At 43.4% G+C, this 21,977-nt stretch overlaps 12 protein-coding genes across 12 annotated transcripts; 4 read left to right on the top strand and 8 right to left on the bottom strand.

Annotated features, from left to right (window-relative positions):
- Positions 1–260: 260 nt before the first annotated feature.
- On the top strand, positions 261–1,622 carry IDP1 (Isocitrate dehydrogenase [NADP], mitochondrial precursor (Oxalosuccinate decarboxylase); the record flags this gene model as incomplete). The annotated part of the gene is made up of 1 exon (XM_038924738.1): positions 261–1,622. The coding sequence occupies one exon, from the start codon at positions 261–263 to the stop codon at positions 1,620–1,622; it is 1,362 nt and encodes a 453-aa protein (XP_038780666.1).
- A 532-nt stretch (positions 1,623–2,154) lies between these two features.
- On the bottom strand, positions 2,155–4,536 carry FOA43_004505 (uncharacterized protein; the record flags this gene model as incomplete). Its single annotated transcript, XM_038924739.1, has 1 exon — positions 2,155–4,536. The coding sequence occupies one exon, from the start codon at positions 4,534–4,536 to the stop codon at positions 2,155–2,157; it is 2,382 nt and encodes a 793-aa protein (XP_038780667.1).
- A 142-nt stretch (positions 4,537–4,678) lies between these two features.
- FOA43_004506 (uncharacterized protein) lies at positions 4,679–6,202 on the bottom strand (the record flags this gene model as incomplete). The annotated part of the gene is made up of 2 exons (XM_038924740.1): positions 4,679–5,992; positions 6,194–6,202. The coding sequence occupies 2 exons, from the start codon at positions 6,200–6,202 to the stop codon at positions 4,679–4,681; spliced, it is 1,323 nt and encodes a 440-aa protein (XP_038780668.1).
- Positions 6,203–6,212: 10 nt separating this feature from the next.
- On the bottom strand, positions 6,213–8,843 carry FOA43_004507 (uncharacterized protein; the record flags this gene model as incomplete). Its single annotated transcript, XM_038924741.1, has 1 exon — positions 6,213–8,843. One exon carries the CDS (start codon positions 8,841–8,843, stop codon positions 6,213–6,215), a length of 2,631 nt encoding a protein of 876 aa, XP_038780669.1.
- A 487-nt stretch (positions 8,844–9,330) lies between these two features.
- FOA43_004508 (uncharacterized protein) lies at positions 9,331–10,164 on the top strand (the record flags this gene model as incomplete). Its single annotated transcript, XM_038924742.1, has 1 exon — positions 9,331–10,164. One exon carries the CDS (start codon positions 9,331–9,333, stop codon positions 10,162–10,164), a length of 834 nt encoding a protein of 277 aa, XP_038780670.1.
- Positions 10,165–10,228: 64 nt separating this feature from the next.
- Positions 10,229–11,878, bottom strand: FOA43_004509 (uncharacterized protein; the record flags this gene model as incomplete). Its single annotated transcript, XM_038924743.1, has 1 exon — positions 10,229–11,878. The coding sequence occupies one exon, from the start codon at positions 11,876–11,878 to the stop codon at positions 10,229–10,231; it is 1,650 nt and encodes a 549-aa protein (XP_038780671.1).
- Positions 11,879–12,068: 190 nt separating this feature from the next.
- Positions 12,069–12,872, bottom strand: FOA43_004510 (uncharacterized protein; the record flags this gene model as incomplete). The annotated part of the gene is made up of 1 exon (XM_038924744.1): positions 12,069–12,872. One exon carries the CDS (start codon positions 12,870–12,872, stop codon positions 12,069–12,071), a length of 804 nt encoding a protein of 267 aa, XP_038780672.1.
- A 375-nt stretch (positions 12,873–13,247) lies between these two features.
- On the bottom strand, positions 13,248–13,703 carry FOA43_004511 (uncharacterized protein; the record flags this gene model as incomplete). The annotated part of the gene is made up of 1 exon (XM_038924745.1): positions 13,248–13,703. One exon carries the CDS (start codon positions 13,701–13,703, stop codon positions 13,248–13,250), a length of 456 nt encoding a protein of 151 aa, XP_038780673.1.
- A 515-nt stretch (positions 13,704–14,218) lies between these two features.
- Positions 14,219–17,101, bottom strand: FOA43_004512 (uncharacterized protein; the record flags this gene model as incomplete). Its single annotated transcript, XM_038924746.1, has 1 exon — positions 14,219–17,101. One exon carries the CDS (start codon positions 17,099–17,101, stop codon positions 14,219–14,221), a length of 2,883 nt encoding a protein of 960 aa, XP_038780674.1.
- Positions 17,102–18,261: 1,160 nt separating this feature from the next.
- FOA43_004513 (uncharacterized protein) lies at positions 18,262–18,567 on the top strand (the record flags this gene model as incomplete). Its single annotated transcript, XM_038924747.1, has 1 exon — positions 18,262–18,567. One exon carries the CDS (start codon positions 18,262–18,264, stop codon positions 18,565–18,567), a length of 306 nt encoding a protein of 101 aa, XP_038780675.1.
- A 2-nt stretch (positions 18,568–18,569) lies between these two features.
- FOA43_004514 (uncharacterized protein) lies at positions 18,570–20,126 on the bottom strand (the record flags this gene model as incomplete). The annotated part of the gene is made up of 1 exon (XM_038924748.1): positions 18,570–20,126. The coding sequence occupies one exon, from the start codon at positions 20,124–20,126 to the stop codon at positions 18,570–18,572; it is 1,557 nt and encodes a 518-aa protein (XP_038780676.1).
- A 362-nt stretch (positions 20,127–20,488) lies between these two features.
- Positions 20,489–21,889, top strand: TPK2_2 (cAMP-dependent protein kinase catalytic subunit; the record flags this gene model as incomplete). Its single annotated transcript, XM_038924749.1, has 1 exon — positions 20,489–21,889. The coding sequence occupies one exon, from the start codon at positions 20,489–20,491 to the stop codon at positions 21,887–21,889; it is 1,401 nt and encodes a 466-aa protein (XP_038780677.1).
- Positions 21,890–21,977: the final 88 nt, after the last annotated feature.

A 21,977-nucleotide genomic window follows, 5' to 3' on the forward strand; every position in this document is an offset into this window, starting at 1 on the left:
AAAATGGGCTTAAATCTCATAGGATGACGTAATCTCTTTGAACAAAATTAATTTAGCATAATCAGGTGTATATATGTTCACGTGATACAATGGTCGCCTGACAAGTATCACGTTTCGCTTTTTGTGGTCTCCGGTCACCGGTCTCCGCATTCGGACCCCGCAAATGACTAACTATGTGGCACGCAAAAGTACTTAAACTCCAAAGTCCCCCCCAAATGGCCTTACTTTCCAAATGATATTATTGTTCTTTGTCTGTACACATGTCGCTTTGTTTTGCTTTGCATTCGGGTTCATCGGCCTCTAAATTGGCTCTTATTCATGCTCGTGCTCGTAGTCACGTGATTGTACGATTGTTTTCCCAATCTATTCCATCTCTAGACAGGATTAAAGTCACCAGTCCTGTTGTTGAGCTAGACGGTGATGAGATGACTAGAATCATCTGGAAAATCATCAAAAAGAAGTTGATTTTACCATATGTTGATGTGGATTTGAAGTACTATGATTTGGGCATTAAATCTCGTGATGATACTAGTGATCAGATCACCATTGATGCTGCCAATGCCATTAATAAATATGGTGTTGGTATTAAATGTGCTACCATTACTCCGGATGAAGCCCGTGTTAAGGAATTTGGCCTTAAAAAAATGTGGAAGTCACCTAATGGTACCATTAGAAATATCTTGGGTGGTACGGTTTTCCGTGAGCCTATTGTGATTGGTTCTGGTCCTGATAAGCAGCCTGGAGATGTCGAAATTCCTAGATTGGTTCCTGGATGGACTAAGCCTATCATTATTGGCAGACATGCCCATGCCGATCAGTATAAGGCTACAGATTTCTTAGTCCCCGGCGCAGGTAAGTTGGATATTACTTTCACCCCTGAAAATGGAGGTGAAAAGAAGACTTATCATGTCTACGATTATAAAGGATCGGGTGTTGCAATGGCTATGTACAATACAGACGATTCCATTAGAGGTTTTGCTAATGCTTCGTTCAAAATGGCTATTCAAAGAAACATGCCATTGATTCTCTCCACTAAGAATACCATTTTGAAGAAATACGATGGTCGCTTCAAAGATATTTTCCAAGAAATCTATGACACCACTTATAAAGAAGAGTTTGAAAAAAGAGGGTTGACATACCAACATCGGTTAATCGATGATACTGTGGCCCAAATGATGAAATCCCACGGAGGATTCGTCATGGCTTTAAAGAATTACGATGGAGATGTTCAGTCAGACATTGTGGCACAGGGATTTGGATCGTTGGGATTGATGACGTCTGTTTTAATGACACCAGATGGAAAAGCATTTGAATCCGAAGCTGCTCATGGTACGGTCACCAGACATTACAGACGGTATCAGAAGGGTGAAGCTACGTCGACCAATTCGATTGCCTCAATTTTTGCATGGACCCGTGGTTTGGCACAAAGAGGATATCTGGATAATACTCCTGCAGTTATTGACTTTGCAACCACTCTAGAAAAATGCACGCTAGACACTGTGTCCAAGGATCATATAATGACCAAGGACTTGGCCTTATTAATTCACCAAAAGAACTACGCAAGCACTGAGGAATTTCTAGATGCAGTTTCTGCCAGATTGGCAAAGAACGTGAAGACTTGAAGACAAAGAATAAGACAAAGAAAAAGAAGGAAGAAAGGATGTGAACCCCATAATTACAACAGAATTGTACACTAAGGTGCACCCATACTCTAAATGAACCCAATAAATAGCAGAAAGAAATGCTTTAATGAATATATGACTAGCGTATCATTGACTATCGCTATCTAAATAATCCCATAGATATCTCATACCGTAGAAGACCCCCAAAGAGAGTGCTGAGACCTTGATAAAAGGACCTGCCAATTCTCTATAGAAGTATCGATGAGGGTTCCAGTGAGGGTCTTCATAGTAGCGTTTTGCAGGGGAGGCCCGGGGCTTTTCCGAGTTTTTGAGGTTTGAAGAATAATTCAATTGTCTGACATACAGACGCCATTTGAAAGGAGGACTGGCCAAGACTGGTTGTCGCATAAAGAGAAGAGGTGAAAGAAAACCGCAATCTATAAGAAAGAAGACTTAATTACCTGGTTATTTTAAAGAAGCCATAGTGAAAAATCGCGAATTAGCGATGGAATTCCTATTTAAGTAATATTCTCTAGCTATCTATATCCATTCGACTATCTTCCTTAAAGCTGGAATCAGGCTCTGTCATGAGGAATGGCAGCAGCATCTTGCCACCTTTTGAGAGATCCTCTGAATCGAATGTAGAAACTCCAAGTCCAGTCAGTCTACCGGGACTTGTTATCTTGGTTGTAGCAGTAAGCGATCTAGAAGTAAGTCTACTAGGAAGAGGAAGCGAAGACATTATAGGGACTTCAGGAGAGGTCTCCACTTCCCATTTGACCTTTCTTGTATCAATTTTTTTATTATAGGGGCTCTTCATGGGTGATGTAGGATCTCTTTTTGTGGGTGTTAATTTTGGAGGCGGCAGTTTCGATCTCAAGGATGCTTTCCCACGTGTTGGAGACACAAATGCGTATTGTGAAGCCTTGGGAGTAAGTCCGTGCGACGATTTGATAAGGCCAAATCCGTTCTCAAGCATATCCTGTATTGAGACTCTGCAGCTAGTGATGATTCGAGAATACAACGTAATTGAGTCATCGGCATTCAGCTTCTTTAGGTTGTTCAATGCTTTAACAAATGAATCAAATACAAAGTCAAACGGACCCACTTGTGAAATGGACTCATCAAAAATCATCGACGACTCGTACAAAATCGATCTCTCGACGGATTCGCTGATTCGCTGAACTAGACTTCTATACAACGTCTCGTCTCTCTGTTTCCAACCCTCTAGATCCTTCAATTTCTCAAGGACAACACCAGAAGTATCCTTGAGAATGAAATCGAGCTCGGACTGCATACTGTATTCCGAATCCAATGCTCTTATTTGAGCGGCCAAACCTAAATCCAAATCCTGCGCATATCCAACAAGCTGTCTGCAATAATCATCGTATCGAAGTGAGGCACTGGCTAACTCATTGAAAGACTTTAGAAATTGGCCAACGTTCATCTTTTGCACCATTATGAATCTGCGCTTGGCCAATATCTTAGCCTTGTTCATCTTAACCTCGTAGCTTTTTTCTACCGACTTCTCCAGCTTCTTTATACTGTTGATAACTTCATCTTCGCATTTGATCCGGATCATTTCATACTTCTTGATTCCCAGCTCAACCAGCTGATCTTTATTAACGTTTAAATGCTCAATTTCTAGCTTCTGCTCGTTGATAATCTTCAAATATGATCCAACATGCTTACTCACGTTTCTGTAATTCCTCAATGCCTTGGTTCTAATATTTTTGGCTTGATTTGCATACTTCAATGCATTCAAAGTCTCATCGTAATGACTCAGACATGGTGATACGCATACTATCATTGCCGTCTTACAATTACCATTTAATGAAAACTTAAGTAGTCTGGTCAACTTTGAGTCTCTATAAGGGATATGACCAGTTCTACGACTGTCACAAAGTGCGTTGATACAGTTTCCCAACGCAAGCAATGATTTGTTAATGTTTGCACCCTCGTGAAGTCTTACACCGCGATTTTTGGTAGCACTGGCACGTTCGAATCCTGCAAGATCAATAAAGGAAAGGGTCGAAACTGTTTGTTTTTCATTTAAATCGATGGTTCCAGTCGGTTTCTGAACCAAAGTTATCTGTAAAACGGCATGAGAACGTGAAGAAACTGCATTGGCTGCAGTAGGAGACACCGTCCTGTTTCTATTTGCATCTATAATCAGATTCATCACTTGTTCAACGCTACAAGGATGATGCTCAGATAAGTTGGTCACTATGATTTGTTCTCTGCTCTTCTCACGCAATTGCAACTGTCTAGGGTCTGTGTCAGGACAAAGCAAATCCCTAATAGTCTCGTTATATATCTTCAGATAACTAAGTGTTACGTGAACATCGTTCTGATCACGTGTAGACTCGATTCTACCATACAATTCTCTCATGCATTGGAAAATGACTCCTGGACTCTCCTTCGTCCCAGAAATAGTATATGTCTTTCCACATCCGGTGGCCCCATACGCAAATATAGTAGCGTTGTATCCTTCGAGAACCTTGTCCAATAGGGGTCGCCCCATATAGTCATAAACCTCCTCCTGGGAAGAACCCTCATCGAATGTTCTGTCGAACACAAAGCGATGCTCTCTGTTGCGTCTGTTGTGAAGTCCTACATGACTTCCTAAAGGTCCCCTCTTCCTTGGACCACCGCTAAATACTCTTGTACTTGCCATTGCTGCCAATTTCCGTCCTTTATTCGGGTCGAATATCAAGATCCGATCATCCACAACCTCTAAAATCCCGTACGGTGCCTTGTAGAGTTCCCTCGAATGTCCCCCCATGGGTCCCCGCATGGGTCCTTTGATAGGTCCCCTGACGGGTCCCCTGATGAATTCCCCAGATCCCCCACCAGACCCGTCTCCAATTGTAGGCCGTATTCTTATTGCCACCGTTATCGAGGCCTCCGACATCTAATTCTTACTGCTTTAACCTGACTTAGATTCATCCAACTGGTAGTTTAATTATATAGACGCGAATAGATCTCTATTTCTCCTGATAAGGCGCGAAGTTAAAACTCTATGTAGAAAGTTGCTTACTTACTTACTTACTTACTTACTGTAATGGTGCATACAATATCTGGGTGACATACTTCCTCTTGTATCTAATAACACATGCCACTGCCAATGTACTATGCTTAATTGAAGTGGTGGCCAAATGGTTGAGAACCACGTGATTAGGTATACCCAAAGCTCCGGAGGTGTTTTCCTTATCGTTACTGTTGTAGCTATTTAAGATCACATTCTCCAAGTGGGGTGGAAGCTGAGGTGGTATAAGCCATTGCTGATTGTGTCCTCCACTCTTCTGGCTATTATCAAGAGTCACATAATACTCCTCCATCACTTTAGGATCTGTAAAGATCGGTGGAATTAAGTTGGTGTATTCGGCATTTTTCCTGGATACAGGTTTCAGATCTTCATGATATCTAGTATAACCATTACCCATATCGTCGTCATCTTTGGTGAGCCCCAACTTCGATCCTGTAGACTTCAAAGATGCTTTAGAACTGGTTCTGTTCAGCTCAGGATAAAGTTCTTTTTCTGACGGGATTATCTCTAGATAATTAACAAAATGTCCAGATGTATCTGTAGCAGTGGGTATAAAATTCGAGCATTTCACTTCGTTATCAACCACGAATTTGAACCGGTGCATACCGGGAGGAAGTGCTATTTGAACGCTGAAGGATCCATCTGTCGGAGAAGGCCCATTGAGTGCTATCATCTTTCTCCATCCGGTAAACGTTCCCATTACAAATACTTTACTTCCACCTTCGGTCCACTTAAATATTGTAGGAACCAGAATCGGCTGTGGTGGTTGCTGCGGTAGTCGTTGTTGTTGCTGCTGTACTAGTTGCTCCTGTTGAAGCCGTTGTTGAAGCTGCTCCTGTTGTTGCTGCTGCAACTTCCCATCGTCATCGGCATCTTCATTATGACTCAAAACGGGCATATCTTCGTCCATATTGTCATCAAAAATAAGCGTCGATCGTCTTCCAAGTTGCATGGGAGTGGTAGAAGTCGACTGCTGCCCCGGAGTTGACGACGCGGATGATGAGCTAGAAGAGCCCCTTTCATTGGAACTTGCGTCCTCTATATACTGCGCACTGCATCTTCTAGAACTGTAGTCCAGAGATTGTTCCCGCTGTAAATCAGCCATAGAAACATCCTTAGCAGATAGATCATCAGCAGTGGACGAGTTTGTGCCCTGATACGAGTCTATCGACGAAATCTGCGTGTTGTTGGTGGACGAAGGTTGCATTTGTTGCGACATCATGTGACGTTTCGTGGCTTCTGACGATGACGACAACGATGATGATGATGATGTATTTTCCTCTTGTTTATTGATGGTTACAATGGTTCCAGAGGGATGAGTCTGCAGCAATTTTGGATCCGATATTAAGTGAGACGAGTGTGTGTTTCCCATGTAATAATGTAGGGATCGACAGGGGTGACAAAGTTGAATAGGAAGGAAGAAGGATCTATAAAGATGAACAAAGATGAAGGCACACTACGCTGATCAATTTGATGCACTCGAAAAAATCATATACATATTCATCCCTACACCATTAATCACATAAGTCATCACTATTAAACTAATTACCTTTATACTCATTAACATAGCCCTTGATATCCTGTCCATGTAATCCGAATGGCCGGTCAATATGCTCATTGACTAAAGTCTCTTGTAGCCACGTATTATTAGTCATGGACCCAGCATCGACTCTTTTCCTAGGTTCAAATTCCAACATAGCGAGCAAAAAGCTGGAAATATCCTTAGCTAAAGGCTCCTCTATGTGGTATTCCTCCACAAGAACCTCTACCATCGTCCAGATCTTCAACTTGCTTATATGCTTTAAAGTTTGTAACGACTTGTCAAAAAACTCCCTCGAGTATTTGCACTTTTTGAGGTAATCTTTAGGAGGCCACGTTTGTAACAGTTCGATCATCTGTGCTAAATGGTCGTCGTTCTTATCGTAGGTGCTGCCACTTTTCGGGTCGAATAAATAATCTCCTGTGATGAGTTCAAAAATCAGACATGCACACGACCACAGATCCGTTGAACATCCCCATTTTCCACCCAAGATTATCTCCGGGCCCCGGTATTGCCTAGTTTCGATATCGTTTGTATAGTGCATATCGTACCAGCAAGCATTTCCGAGATCCGCAATTTTCACGGAGATAATTGACCCCAAATCATTGAGTATTGAGCTGGAAGATGTCGACGAAAAAGTCGATCCACGGCGAATCGTCGGCGACGGTTCAGGAGGAAGTGATTGTGATATATGAGGAGATGCAGCATGCGGCAAGGCAATATATGGTTGATTCATCTGATGACCTCGTGAATGGCTTCCTCCTCCCTCACCAGATAGGCTTCCAAAGCGATTTAGAGTCATATTAGGAAGCAGTGAATGGCCATTTGGACTGTAATTGCTCATTACCTGATACCGAAGATATGGTGACTTGATCTTTTTGAAGGTTTCAGTCGGCAAATTCAAAGGGACCGCTTCGTCGTAACTCTTGGCACCTGTAACCGGCACAGAAGAATTAGGAACCTCTTTGGCATCTACATATTCCTCTTCTTCAATGATATCATCAATATGATCGCGAAATCGTTCTTCTTCGTCCTCTTCTATAGTTGATGTCTTATCAGGTTGGAAAGAAGGACCAGTAAAAGCAATATTACTCAGCGACGAAGGTCGCAACTGTGGAGACATTGCAATCATTGAATTGTTACGCGATTGCTGTCCTCTATCTAACGATTGCGATGGTGTGGTACTCGACCGTGGTCGTCCTACAGAAAACGATCTAAAGAAGTTTTCCACAGAAGTGGACATCTCCACAGGCGTAGTAAGCGGCTTAGATGATCGAATTGGTGTGTTATGATGCTTTGAATTTGAAACACGCCGCACCTCCGACTGCATGTGGTGTCTACGAGGAGTTATCCTTACGGTTGTCGTATCAACCGCGTGCTCTCTATCTCGTGTATGTTTAGTAATAATGTGATCACGTGACTTGCACTTCTGCAGTCTTTCCAATTCGAGCATTTTGACTAGTCTTTCGACATCGTGGATTTCTACGAGAACATTCTCCGGTTTCAAATCCGTATGAATGATTCCGCATTCCTTGTGCAGGTAGTCTAAAGCCAAAAGGATTTGTTTGGAAATTTGCTTGACGAGGGTGATTGGTAATCCACCGTAGCTTTCTCTAAGAATAGTGAGGTCGTTGAGTTGAGAGATGTGGAATTCGAGGCTATCGGGGAACGCATCCCCCGGTGGCGAGTCAGGTGTGGGGGTCGTCACAGGGGCGACACCGGGTCCAGGAGCGGCAGATGCAGGGGACGGCGGCGTGGGCGTGGCAGAAACGGCCCCCACGAACTCCGTGGGACTCGTGGGACCCGTAGGACTCGTGGAATCTCTGAGACCCGTGGGACTCGTGGAATCTGTGAGACCCGTGGGACTCGTAGTGCGCGCGGCAGAATCTGAAACACAGCTGCTCCTCTGGCGAATCTCCTGGGTTTTCTCCTTCTGAAATTGCTTGTATCTCAACAGTAATGACAACATATTCTCACCTAGTACCTCGAACACCATGCAAACATGCTCTCCGTTGGGTCCCTCGTGGATAAAGTGGTCCAACAGCTGCACGATATGGTGCTTGCCTGGATGGTCCGCCGGGCCGGAGTTTATTTTTTCCAATATGCGAATCTCGTCTTGGGCAGCCTCACGGTAGTTTTTCGAAGAGCGTACAATCTTGATAGCCACGTGACGATTATGAAGAATGTCCCAAGCCAACCAGACGGTAGAGAAATGGCCCCAACCCAACTTGCGCACAATCAGGTACTCCTTGGATCTTCCGTAGTGTTCCCCCACAAAAGTTGGATGGTATCCACCGGGGCAGTAGTCTTTTGGATCTTCTTCGCGACGGAGGTTTTCATCATCTTCATCGGAGTCTGAAGAAATGACGTCTTCCGGATTATAGGGAGTCGTAGTAGCGTTCTCGGTATCCACAGTAAGTTGTGGCCGTTGAGGCTGGTGTCCGCTGTAGTCTTGAGTATCGTGATCATCATGAGCATCGTACGAACTGCTAGCATTATGCTCGCTATGCACATTTTTCTGGGTCCGGTCCACATTAGACCTCTCTTTCGCTATACACTGAGAAAGATTACTGTGCTTTTCCAAATGTTTGGGCAGTGAATGCTTGGAAAATGAGAGTCTATGGGCAATCATCTTGAGTCCGGAAACTTTGTTCGGAGAATTTGGGGAAATGGAAGAAACCGAAGAGGACGAAGAAGTGGTGGGGGTCGGCTTAGAATGCAGGTTTGTAGATAGATCCGGCTGTATGGCTGTAGTACCATCAAGTGATGTCGGATTGTCTTTGTGACTCATCTCCGGCATTCATATAAAGTAGGTGAAGACTCGACGGAAAGTTTTATATGGTGTGAACGGAGGAGAGGTAAGGCAAGGAAGACGTGAGATAAGTAGAAAGCAGCTGGTGGTAGAGATGGTTTGATTTGGCTGGAGGATTGATTATCCGGGACGCTGGAGGTAAATTTTTTGCGGTAGCACTGGGTGGTGCCTAGTAATTGTTACCGGGTCTCACCTGGTCCCACCGGGTTCCGCCGTCCTTGGAGGAGTAAAAAGGTTTATTAGTTTTTCAGACGATAGCAGACTTCTCAGTGACTTCTCAGTGCTCGTTCTCTTCATCGTGTTCTTCATGCCTTCCACACTCGTCTACAGTGCCGTAGTAGCCATTGTCATTGCTGTCATTGCTTTCTACATGACATCATCTGGTGAACGGCAAGTTCTTACCAATGAGAAATTCCAGGAATTCCCTCTAATCCAAAAGAAGCATGTCAGCCATAACTCTGCGCTCTTTACATTTGGACTCCCAAGATCCACCGACGTTCTTGGTCTACCGATCGGACAACACATCCAGATTGCATCGAAAATCAAAGGAAAAGACGTGGTTAGATCCTATACTCCAACTTCCTTGGATGAGGATACCAAGGGTCAATTCGACTTGCTAATTAAGGTGTATGCAAATGGTAACGTGTCCAAATACGTGGACAATCTGAAAATTGGTGACACTATTAGAGTCAAGGGACCAAAAGGTTTTTTCACCTACACTGCCAACATGGTTTCTAAGTTTGGAATGATTGCCGGAGGTACGGGAATTACACCTATGTATCAGATTATCAAAGCCATCTGTAACGATCCTGAGGACCATACTGAGGTTTATTTATTGTATGGTAATGTCTGTGAGGAGGATGTTTTACTCCAGAAAGAATTGGACCAGATGGCTACCGCTAACTCGAACATTCATATTCACCATGTTCTCAATAACCCTCCCCAAGGATGGACTCAGGGTAAAGGATTCATTGGTAGGGAGTTAATGGAGGAGAGATTGCCAAAGCCCGCAGACGACGTTCAATTGTTATTGTGTGGACCTCCACCGATGGTTTCTGCTATGAAGAGGGCCGCAGTGGAGCTTGGATTCAAGAAGGCTAAGCCGATATCCAAGATGGGAGATCAAGTGTTTGTGTTCTAGTTTACAGGCAAGTAATGATAGATGTGAAGTAGATAACGTAAATAGTAATGTAGCTGCTTTGAGCTTACTCGCTCAGCCTCAACTCACTGATCCTCTGATCCAATGCACCCACTCCTGTTTGAACCGGCTTCAACAACAAGTTGTCATGCAATGCATTCAATGCTTTAATGACATTCTTCTCATCGATCACACAGGAGATATTAATCTCATTGGCTCCCTGAGAGATCATCTCTATATTAATTTTCTCATCTGCCAGTGTCTTAAACATAGCGCCGGCTATGCCAATCAACTGCTTCATATGGATTCCCACTAATGACACGATTGAGAGGCCTGTAGTCACATCGCACTCTCCATACTTCTTTAGTTGATCAATGGCAAGTAACAAGCTTTTTCTGCGTTCTTTCGAGTAGTTCATAGCCATAGAAACATGAACTTCTGAAGTCGATATCAAATCAACCACCAACTTATTCTTATCCAAAATCTTGAACACGTTGGCCAAAAAGCCATGCGACAATGTCTTTTTATTAGAGTGGATGTTCAAGACTGCAATATTGGACTTCGCAGTAATAGCAGTGGCCGTTTTTGGTCTGCTAAATAACGAATTAGGTAACCTTTCCGCCGAGATAGGTGGATGAGGAGGAGTAGCTTCTCCTTTCTTACCGATATTGTCCGGATAAATAACCGTACCTTCTCCCGAAGGGTTCATAACGTTCTTGATTCGAATTGGGATCTTAGCCTTAATTACTTGTTCCATAGTAAACGGATGAATCACCTCGGAACCATAATAAGTCAACTCTGCCGCTTCCTCGGGTGTCACAGACCTCAATAATCGGGCCTTGTTAACCTTTCTAGGATCTGCCGTAAAAATACCATCCACTTCTTTCCAGATCTGGAGTTCGTCGGCATATAATCCAACAGCACAAAGTGCGGCGCAAAGATCTGTATATCCTCTTCCTACAGAATTCAATAATCCTCCAGGAACAGGTCCAAAGAATCCTGTCAAAACAGGTACCACTCCTTCGGGTATCTCATAAACTGCCTCAGCAATAGCCGAAGAAAGCATTCTGTAGAACTGTGGCTTCAATTCATTCAATCCTTGTCCCTTGTTATTTTCATCATCGTCCAGTCCAAGTTCATCGATAAACGTCGCCACACTGTTGCTCAAGTCAACATATTGAGCAGCAATACCTCTATCCTGTAGTAAAGCACACATGAAAAGACAGCTCAACTTCTCTCCACAAGCCATAACTATATCGCTGGTCTTATCGGGGATCTCGCCAATCACACAGCATGCCTGGAGCAATCGGCGCACTTCATGAATCTCCAATTCTGTGTCCCGTATCAATTTGCGTTGAATGTCAGGGTTATGTATCCGTTTCTTTGCATTCGCCACGTGATCGTTTTGCACGAGATCAAGAGTTTTCTGGAAAGCTTGGTTGGCCAAGAAATCGTCATCTTCTTGGTCTTCATCATCACTCACCTCGGAAGATAACTCTGCCGCACGTAAAAGACGACTTGTGGTTCCCTCGGATTTGGTTTTCGACGACCTGGCACTACAAACAATGGCCACTTTATTGGACTCTAGATGGGGTCCAACTATTTCATCACATATGGCCTCTGGAAATTTTCCCACAGATGTACCACCAAATTTTTGCACAATCCATCCCGTAGTTGGAAGGGACGCTAACGATACGCAAGAAGCAGCTAGACTCATTTGGTAGTGCCTTATAAAAAAAGGAAAAGAGATGAACTAGAAGCAAGAGCTTCACCATAATAATCCCGTCCCAGTCGAGGTATGGCTGAAAAATTTTAGTATGAGTCAGCGGGTAGCCAGGAGTGAGCATCGGACAGCCAACGGGCCGGCTACCGGGTTTTTTTGGTACACAGGCATATTTACCTACTAATTATCCTAACTTTGCAAAAAATCCCTTATAGGCCCCATCAACGTCCCATAGAAACTCCTTCAACTCGTCGTGTGACAACGTCTCGTCAAACCTCATATTATTCAATTTGATGAGCCATTGAACCAACTTAGCTCTTCCGTCGTATTCCTGAAATAAGTTGTTCGTGGCTGTTACTATATCCGTTAGCAAAGGATGTAGCTGTTCTTTGGTGTTGTAATCAAGTTTGATCGCGTCCATAAGGGTAATAAGTGCCCCCGTGGCTTCGGCAATAGCCCTTCCCGTGGCGGCGGTAGCTACCGGGCTTTCAACATTTGCGTTCCCAGCAGGTCTCGCCGTACCACTCCCCGTAGCGCTTCCGGTATTACTCCCAGTAGAACTCCCCGTAGCGCTCTCCGTATCACTGCCATCACCCCGAGCACGCCTCTCGATCGTCGCAGGAATTCGAGTCTGTATTCTCTTAACAGCCAAGGGACAATTCAAGTTGAACCGCTTAGCAAAGGTCTGTAAGTCGCCGTATTCTTGCTTCACCTCGTCATTTTCAAGAATCAAGTAGAATTGCTTGATCAGCCTGACCATTGTATTCGTATAGTATTCCTCATTATCTACAAATTCGTCCTTAGTATAACTTTTCTCCAACTCATTGACTCCTACTATAATAGAGTATAGTTCCGCTATCGACTCTCCTTTTTCTCTCTCGTTGTGGGTTTCAAATAACGGAATTTCTAGATCCAACGACCTTTTGGCCTGCTGAATCAATGCAATTGACACGGCAGATGTATTTCTAGGTGTATATGGTGTCGACATTACTCAGTCTGTAAAGAGAAGAAATGTCTGAATGTATTACTGCGCCACGTTTGCTATCTACTATCTTGAAGCATCTCATTTATGTCAACTGCGCCACATCAAATGACTGCATCAATCAATCGATCAATCAATCGATCGATCAATCAATCAATGGATCTTCTACAAACACAATTCAACGGTAATCGCGTCTAATTAAACCAAAGTAAATAGTCAGAAATCGAAAATAAATAGATGCTTCAGGCAGTCAGTCCCACTTAGTCCTAGAAAATAACAGGCCATAGTCCGCACCTCGTTTAAGGCTCACGGCACACGATGCAACGGCCAAAGGCCAAAAGCCAGAAACCAAAATCCAAAGCCCCACAACACTCTCACAGATTATTTGGATTGAACCTGAGAATAGCCGTGGAATGGATTGGCATTCTTGGACTTTAAATACTCATCACTCTTCTCTTGCCATTCTCTGTTCATTGTGACAGGAACATTTCTGAAGTGTCTGAAGGTCCAGTAAAGACCGACACAAGCAGTGATGCCTAGAGTAGTAGCCCAGAAGATAGTGGCCTTACTCTCCTTAGTGTATAGAGGCTTTCTAGGTCCCCACTCTCCGAAAGACACATAGTATGCAGCCCTCTTCTCAGTCTGGCTTAGTTGATTCCATGGTAGCTTTTGTCTCTCGGACAAAGATGAAATCAATGATTTTCTATCAACATCTGGTAACTTCTCCCATCTCTTCTCAAGATGAGTAATAGAAGCCTGCGATAAAGATGAAGTCGAGGCCAATCTGAATTGTTTCAAGCTGACAAGTCTCACGGTAGGTCTTAGTAAACCGAGCATCTTTATTTAAAATGAAGGAAGAATAGTTTTATGATGGTCAAGGAAGAAAAAGTAGTACAGCTGTTTGCTCTCCTTGTGTTTTTCTCTCGTTTATATTGAATTGATCGCGAGAAATAGAGTGATAAATTTTTAGAAAAACATGCTTAATTAAGAAAAATTTAACTTTTCGTGACATGTAATTGGACGAGCGGTGAAAGCGAGTTTTCAGTTTGCGCTCACACCACTTGGGGAAGGGGTTTTCAAGCTGACTATCTGGCTGGCTATCTGGCTGGCTATCTGGCTGGTTGTCTGGCTGGCTATCTGGCTGGCTATCTGGCTGGCTATCTGGCTGGTTGTCTGGCTGGCTATCTGGCTGGTTATCTGGCTGGTTATCTGGCTGGTTGTCTGGCTGGCTATCTGGCTGGTTATTTGGCTGGTTATTTGGCTGGTTATTTGGCTGGTTATCTGGCTGGCTATCTGGCTAATGGGTCCACTAGCCCCCTACAAACTCAATCATAAAATTTAATTACAAACGCTCACACCGCAACCTTCTCCCGTAACTGCCCCAAATACTCCTTGTAACTCAAATTCGAAGTAGCACGGTCCTCAACCATCTCCGACATACACCAAATACGTAGTGGAATCACATCTCTATTCATGGCTCCATTCTCATTACTTCCTGGTCCAACAACAACATATAAGTTCAAATACTCGATGCTATCATTTCCCTCACGAACTTTGGCAATAATGTTTCTCACTCTACTATTGAACTCATTCTCAAGTTCTGGAACTTCGGTCTTACCAACCTTGATCTCACTAACCAACTGAACACCAAATACATCTTCCACCAATTGAGGAACCGCATCTCCTCCCATATAAAGGAATAATTCCGATGAGTTGTTGATCAAATAAAGTCCGAATCTTGCCAAATTCATACACGAAGCATTGATAGCCTCTGGAAGTACAATCTCGCCGTGCTTCTTGGGTGGAATATCATATGGATCGTCCTCTCCATCATATGGAAGTCCACAGTCGTCAGTCAGAGTGTGAAGACTGTACACAGTTGGGTAAATGGATCTAATAAGGTAAGGTAACGGCATAGAACCAAGTTTGTTAAGTGCTGCAGCTCTGTGATCTGACGGAACCCTTCCTGTTCTAAACGCAATATTTTTAGAAAGAGCCTGTAGCAGTAATGGCAACATCCTTAAGTTTGTACAAATCTGCAAAGGTGACGATGAGCCAACATTTCCTGGAACAATCTCCTTCTTGTAAACCGTAAGAATATCCACCACTGACTTGAGAAGATAGTCTCTGGCATCATTCAACGACGAAGACAATGTCTTCTCTATAGCTTTGTGAGCAAAGAAGTTGGTAATGGCCAATTGATCTGCTGAAGCATAGATGTCCTTCAAATCCTTCGATGTCGGTAATGTCAGGGTCATCACACGAATTCTTCTCTCGCCATAACATGTGGTGTGAAGCACTGCACACTGAAAGTAAACCAGAGGTTTGGTAATGTAATCCTCTATAGACACCTCAATGACGTACGATTGGTCACGTGGGAACGTAGGAAACGAGCACAAGTCCGATGACCGATTGAAGAAGTTTCCAAAGAACGAGTGCATCCGTAAGCCGTTAGACCCACGCACTCTGAGCACTGCCTCCATTCCGATATCCATACTGAGATGGTTTGACACCTCTTTCGAAAGCTTTGTAATGTCCTCCACACTGTTTGCTGACCAGGCAGGGTAGAAATGTGTCTGTCCAGATGTAAACCGAGGTAAGTTCGAGAGCGTGGCCACATCCTGATAAGATGAACCCGTGAGAAACATATCCACCGTAACTTGGGACTTGTTACATTCCACAGCAAATGACTTGTAGAACGAAGAGTTTGAACTGAGAAGAACTGAAGCTTCTTTCGCTTTGTTAGCCACTGAATTTTCGTCTCTTACAGTTAATTTGCCAATTCCAATATTTGGTAAAGTCGATGTGAACACCTCAATCTTACCACCGATGTGAGAAACCAAGCTATGGGCAGCTTTTAATGCTGGTCCTAGGGCAGAATCCGTGTTCACACTCTGTGTAAAGTACTCCGGAATGTTACTCAACAATCTTTCAACGTTCTGACGGCATTCCTTGAGATTCACAAGTATTCCTTCTGGAGATGGAATAAGAGTCTCCTCAGTATCCGAAACAATCATCATATGGGTTTCTGCATCCGTCTCCTCATCGCGTGGAATGGCAAAATAAGAGATGCCGGAATCGACAGCCATAAACGCCACCCTTGCACGTCCTGTCTTATTCGGGATCCTATCCAAACTTTCAAGAATAGTACGTGTAACCGTGGCCAACAGACCGTTCTGGATCGAGAACTTACAAACATCGAGCACGAAAACATACACTACAGGTTGAGGTGGTCTCACCATATACTCAGGAGGAGCTACAAACTCAACTACACCATGGTTGAGCTCATTTCTGTCCATTCGGTTGGTTTGAGCAGAAGTAACAGGATTGAAATCAAATGCTGCAGGCACATCATTCAAAAGACCACAGAAATTGCATCTCCAGCGGCGTCCATTCTCTGTGAAATGGATAAAAGGATTGATGTATGCTCTGCAACGACGGCAACGAGCAATGACACAGTCTGGAACCACGGGAACATCGTCATCAGAGTCGTGTAATGTAACATAGGGACGAACAACAAGCGCAAATGGGAGTTTACACTTCTTCAGGAGGCTGCTTGTGGAAGGAACAACGTTCAAAGTAGATCTAAAGTAGTTATAATCGGAGTTGGACTTTTCCGAGACTGTAGTCAGTGCAGTTGGTGGAAGAATGATCGGTGGAGGTGGGAATTGGAGGTCTGCAATAGGCGCAGGAAGCTCCTTCAACAAGTCTGTAGAGTAGAGCTGATTGAGAGGGGTTGCAGGAGGTGCCGCTGCACCATATGCACCATTTGCGGCCGCACCGTTACCATATGCACCACCATATGCACCGTAGGAGCCACTTTGAGGCTGTTCTGCAGTATATCCCTGATTATATCCGGCATTTTGCTGTTGCATGGGCTGCTGTTGAGCAGTTTGAACACCGTTATAAGCTGGGTATCCTGTACCGGCATTAGGTCCCAAATGAAGCTGGTTGACGCCTTGGGAAAGTTGGTCCAGTGGGGCAGAAGCAGTACCGGGAGCAACGCCAGTACCGAAAACCGCACCAGGGACCATAGGAACCGTAGGAACCATAGGAACAGTAGGAACGGTGGAAGCAGCAGGATTGGCGGTAATAGCAGGGGCATAAGCTCCACCGGGAACACCAGCACCAGGAGCACCAGGAGCACCAGGAGCACCTCCAATAGGGCCACCAGGGGGAACCTGGTTGGCGTAATCGTAAGTTGGCTGTGGATAAGCTCTTCTTCTATGAGACATGAATAAACAAAGAGAAGCAAAAAGGAAATTGAGGAGTCAATGGGCAACTGGACAATACAAGAGACGTTCTTTGGCAATCAAAAAGAGAAAGAAGACTGACAAAAGAACAACAAAGAGGGAATTTTGGAGAAGTTGATTCGCGAGAGAAATTTTTTAGCGACTATCGACTAGTGGAGGGACGGTCATTACGAGGCACACGAGTCGTTAAGGTGTGAGGAGAAGGGGAGGTAGGAAGGGGTGAAGAAGAGAAGGAAAGGTAAAGGACAAGCAGATCTGCCTACAGAGAATAGTGGTAGTGTGTGGTGACGACGTAGATATTATACCATATAAAAGACGAAGGAAAATTGAATGGAGAACAACGAAATCAGTTCAGCTAATTATATGATCTACGTTTGCGAATATTCAGAATGGGGACCTCTATAGACAATAAATAGCTCTATATTTTAATCCCGTCTATTACTTCTCAAGTGGCCCTTATATGATCCAGTTGCTCTGGCATGCGCTCTAGTTCTTGTTCCGCTGCCTCTTCCAGACGTTGTACCCACTTTTCCTGGCTCCGTCCGGCTCTTATAGAGCCTATAAGCGATTGTGGCAGCCATTTTCAATTGCGTCAATAGCCGCGACAACTTGGTAAATATGGGACTTTTGGTCAGAACTTCACTAAAGCTGTCACCTGTAAAGACGCTAAACACCAGCCACAGTATGTAGATAATAATAGCCATTTTGATAATATATTTAAACCATCTTGTGAAAAATCTCACAATACTCAAGATCACTTGCGCCGTCACATAGATGAAAATGCACACTACCATTAATTTGAAGAGATCTTCATGTTCGGATGATAACTTACGGTATTGTTGGTAAGCATAACCCACAGCATAACTTAAAGAATAAAATACACTGGAAATAGTTTCATCAATTTCATCGTTACCAGTAATTGAAATAATTGAAGGCATTGATTGTGAAGAAGAAGCTATTGACGATTCTGAGTTGACCTGTTGTTCTTTAGGTGGCTTTGCTCTCTCTACCTTATTTATATTTTTATTTATCGTCGCGTCGATTGGACTCGGAATCATCGGAGAGATCTGAGAGTTTTGCCACTGACTGATCATTGTAACTATACTAGTAGTAGTAAGTTAGTCAGTTGACCAGTTATTGCCATGTCCGCCTCAAGAACCCAAGTTCTCCAACTATACAGAAACTTGCTTCGTGCCAGTCATGAATTTGAGTCGTACAATTTCCGAGAGTTCTTTCTAAGGAAGACTAGAAAAGACTTTAAGCAGTTTAGAGGTGTTGAAGACAACAAGAAGTTTTATAAGGAAGGATTAAAACAGTTAGGGATAATTAGAAGACAATCCATGATATCACAGATGTATCCATTTGAAAAGATGGTTGTGGAGAGAGTTGACGAGAAGCACCATGAAATTCCAGAAGCTGTTGAAGCTCGAGATGAGAGAAAGATCTGATCTTAGTTTATGTAATTACATTCAAATAAATCTATTGCAGCTTTTGATAGCCTGTTAGCAGCCTCTGTTAATACATCGACATGTAAAGGAGCACAGATGGCGATACGTAAGAAGTTACCTCTCTCTGCTGAAAACGTCTTATCAACGGCCATATTAACACCTAGCACCACGACTATTCCCTCAATTCTACACAGTAGATCGAATTTCTCCATCAACTCCGTGGTCTTGGACTTTTTTTCCTCGGGAATGTTCACCTTACATGCAACAAACATGCCACAGTTAGGGTCAATGGCTTGTAAATACCCCTTTTTACCAGCTTCTGAGTTACGTAGTGCATTAACCATGACATTTTTCCGTCTCAAGTAGTCGTTTCTAACTAAAGTAATCCAATGGATCCATCCTTCCAATCCTCCAAGTTTCACTATTGTATTATAGACTACAGCTTGAGAAAGTCCACTAGGTGCTCGAGTAAGAATATCCGAAGAACTCTTGAAGTAAGACAAGAACTGTGGATGAGCTATGGCATATCCCAATCTTGTTCCTGGCGCAAAGATCTTCGAGAAGGTCTCCACTCTAACCACACGGCCGGTAGTATCCAAAGTGGTGTAACTAGGATGTAGAGATTTGACAAACTCGTCATTGGACAGACTAAAGTTGGGTTCTTCCTCTGCAGGAGAGAAGTTAAGATAGCCATAAGGTTCATCCTCAATAATGAAAAAGTTATACTTCTGAGCAAGAGCATAGACATGTTTCTTGTGGCTTAGAGGTTGTGACACACCAAGTGGATTATGGCCATTAGGAATCGTGTACAATGCCTTTGGAAGAGGTAATCCAGGATAACGATCAGACCAGTGAGATAGCATGTTATCCAATTCCTCCGCATAGTCCATGGTAGCCAAATCATCGAGTTTGATAGGAACAGGAACTCCTCCTCTCTCTCGACAAGTGTTTAAAATAGGATTGAAGGTAAATTCTTCAAAAAGAACAGTATCGCCAGGATTGACCAAAATATCAAAGCATTTTCCAACACCATCGGCTCCTCCAAGAGTGATGATTGTGCTCCAATTAGGAAGCTGAGGCTTAACAACACGGCTTACAAACTGCTTGGTAAAGTTCCGAAGCTCTTGAAATCCGTCTGAGTCAGCATACTGAAGTGCATTCTCAAGATCAATGACGTCTGTTTGATCTGCAGTAGCCGGAATCTCAAACGTCTGGCCTCTATCAAAGGCAAATGGCTTCGAGGCAAGATGAACATCGATAGAACTAACCGGGAAAAAGCCATGGTTGGGCATTCCACCAACAAGGACAATTGGATTTTCATGGAATTTGATTCCTGGTGGAGGATCAACACTCCGCCAGAACTTGGAAAATGTTCTCTTCCTGATTCTGTCAGCGATCAAGTCTTCATGATCAAAAGAAGGCATCTCAGTACGGTCAGCAGGATCTAGAAAGCCCATAGTGGAATGAAAGTTGCGACAAGAGTTGTAGTTACGGATATGGAAACGATGATTCAAACTGAGACACAAAAACAAAGGGTACTTCTGCACAGATCTTTCCATAGCAAAGAGACAAGTTGGAGGAGGCTTTCGCAGTGCCGTATGGTTCAAAGGCTATGATGGAGTGATTGCGTCGATCGACGACTCAAAAAAGTTGAAACAAACGGCAAATTACAACAGCCGCGAAAACCGTTGAAAAAAAAAAAAGGAAAAAAAAATTGAACTAAAATAAAATAAAAAAAAAAAAAAAGGGAAATTAAAACAAAGAGGGAGATGAAATTAAAACATCTCTAATAGGTGCTTGGCTCTTGTTTGTTTGTTACAGCTTCTTCAAAGGGTTTAGTATGGCCACGTCTGCTTTTAGAGATAGTATTACTTCTATTGGAGGCCGAAGTATTTCAAGTATCACCGAAAGTCCTAGAGACATGCAAGCGGATTATAATAGGAAATATATGGAGCATGCTCTGAAATTAGCGCAGCTTAAGATACGAGAGGTTCCTGGGATGCGAGGTGAAAACGAATGCGAATCTACCAGTCAGAACGAACTACAGGATCAAGTGGAAGGCCAGTCCCCTAATCTGCGTTTGGATGTGCAACAGGGTCTGCACCTGGACGCTCCACCGGGGCAACAAGGTCAGCCGCAACCCCAACCCCAACCAGGGGCCGACTCGCGTAGATGTGCTATTCAACTGGAGGAAGGTCATCAGCCACAGCAAGATTTTCAACATTCGACTCCGCCACAAAATGATGATGATGATTATTCTGCACCGCCACAATCAACTACACCTGTTGCCGCGGCAGGAGCGTCTCGAGGAAGATCCATCTCGTCGTCAGGTCCATCCAAGCTACCTGTAAGAGTCACCAAAGGTAAATATTCGCTTACAGACTTTGAAATAGTGCGCACATTAGGAACAGGGTCATTTGGCCGTGTTCATCTGGTTCGATCGGTTCACAATGGACGATACTATGCGATGAAGGTCTTCAGAAAGAGTCGTGTGGTTTCTGCAAAACAGATAGAGCATACAAATGACGAACGACGAATCATGGCCATTACTCATCATCCTTTTATTACCAGAATGTGGGGTACATTTCAAGACTGTAAATCGATATTCATCATTATGGATTACATTGAAGGAGGTGAGTTGTTCACCCTTCTTCGTCGGTCCAAGACATTTCCTAATCAAGTGGCAAAGTTCTATAGTGCTGAAGTTCTTTTAGCATTGGAATATTTGCACTCTAAAAACATTATTTATCGAGACCTTAAGCCTGAAAACATTCTATTGGCTCGCTCTGGTCACATCAAATTGGCTGACTTCGGCTTTGCCAAAGAAGTTGAAACTAACACCTATACTCTTTGTGGCACTCCCGATTATATAGCGCCAGAGGTGATTGCCTTTCAACCTTATAATAAGGCTGTAGACTGGTGGTCATTTGGTATCTTAATCTTTGAGATGCTTGCTGGAAGAACTCCATTCTATGATGCTTCGCCCATAAAAACATATGAGAAGATTACACAGTGTCATGTGTACTATCCAACATCGTTCCATCCAGATGCAACTTCACTGTTAAAGGGACTTATCACTAAGGACGTCACTTATCGATTAGGAAATTTGAAGAATGGTGTCGATGATATCAAGAATCATTCATGGTTTAAAGAAGTGGTATGGGAGAATTTGATTCAAGGTAATATAGAGACTCCTTATGAGCCTAATATCCCTACGGGGGTTGGAGATAGCTCCCAGTTTGATGTTTATCCTGAGGGAAGTTATGACTATGGTACTACTGGTATTAAGGATGAGTATGGACATTTGTTTCCTGATTTTTAGAGGTCTAGCTTACTAGACTTATACAATTGTAATGGCAATTGTAATGGGTAATTAGAAAGGGTTAATTAATAGTAGAATAGTTTTAAAA

This window comes from Brettanomyces nanus, chromosome 4, assembly GCF_011074865.1.
Source record: "Brettanomyces nanus chromosome 4, complete sequence".
In the NCBI taxonomy this organism is placed as follows: Eukaryota; Fungi; Ascomycota; class Pichiomycetes; order Pichiales; family Pichiaceae; genus Brettanomyces; species Brettanomyces nanus.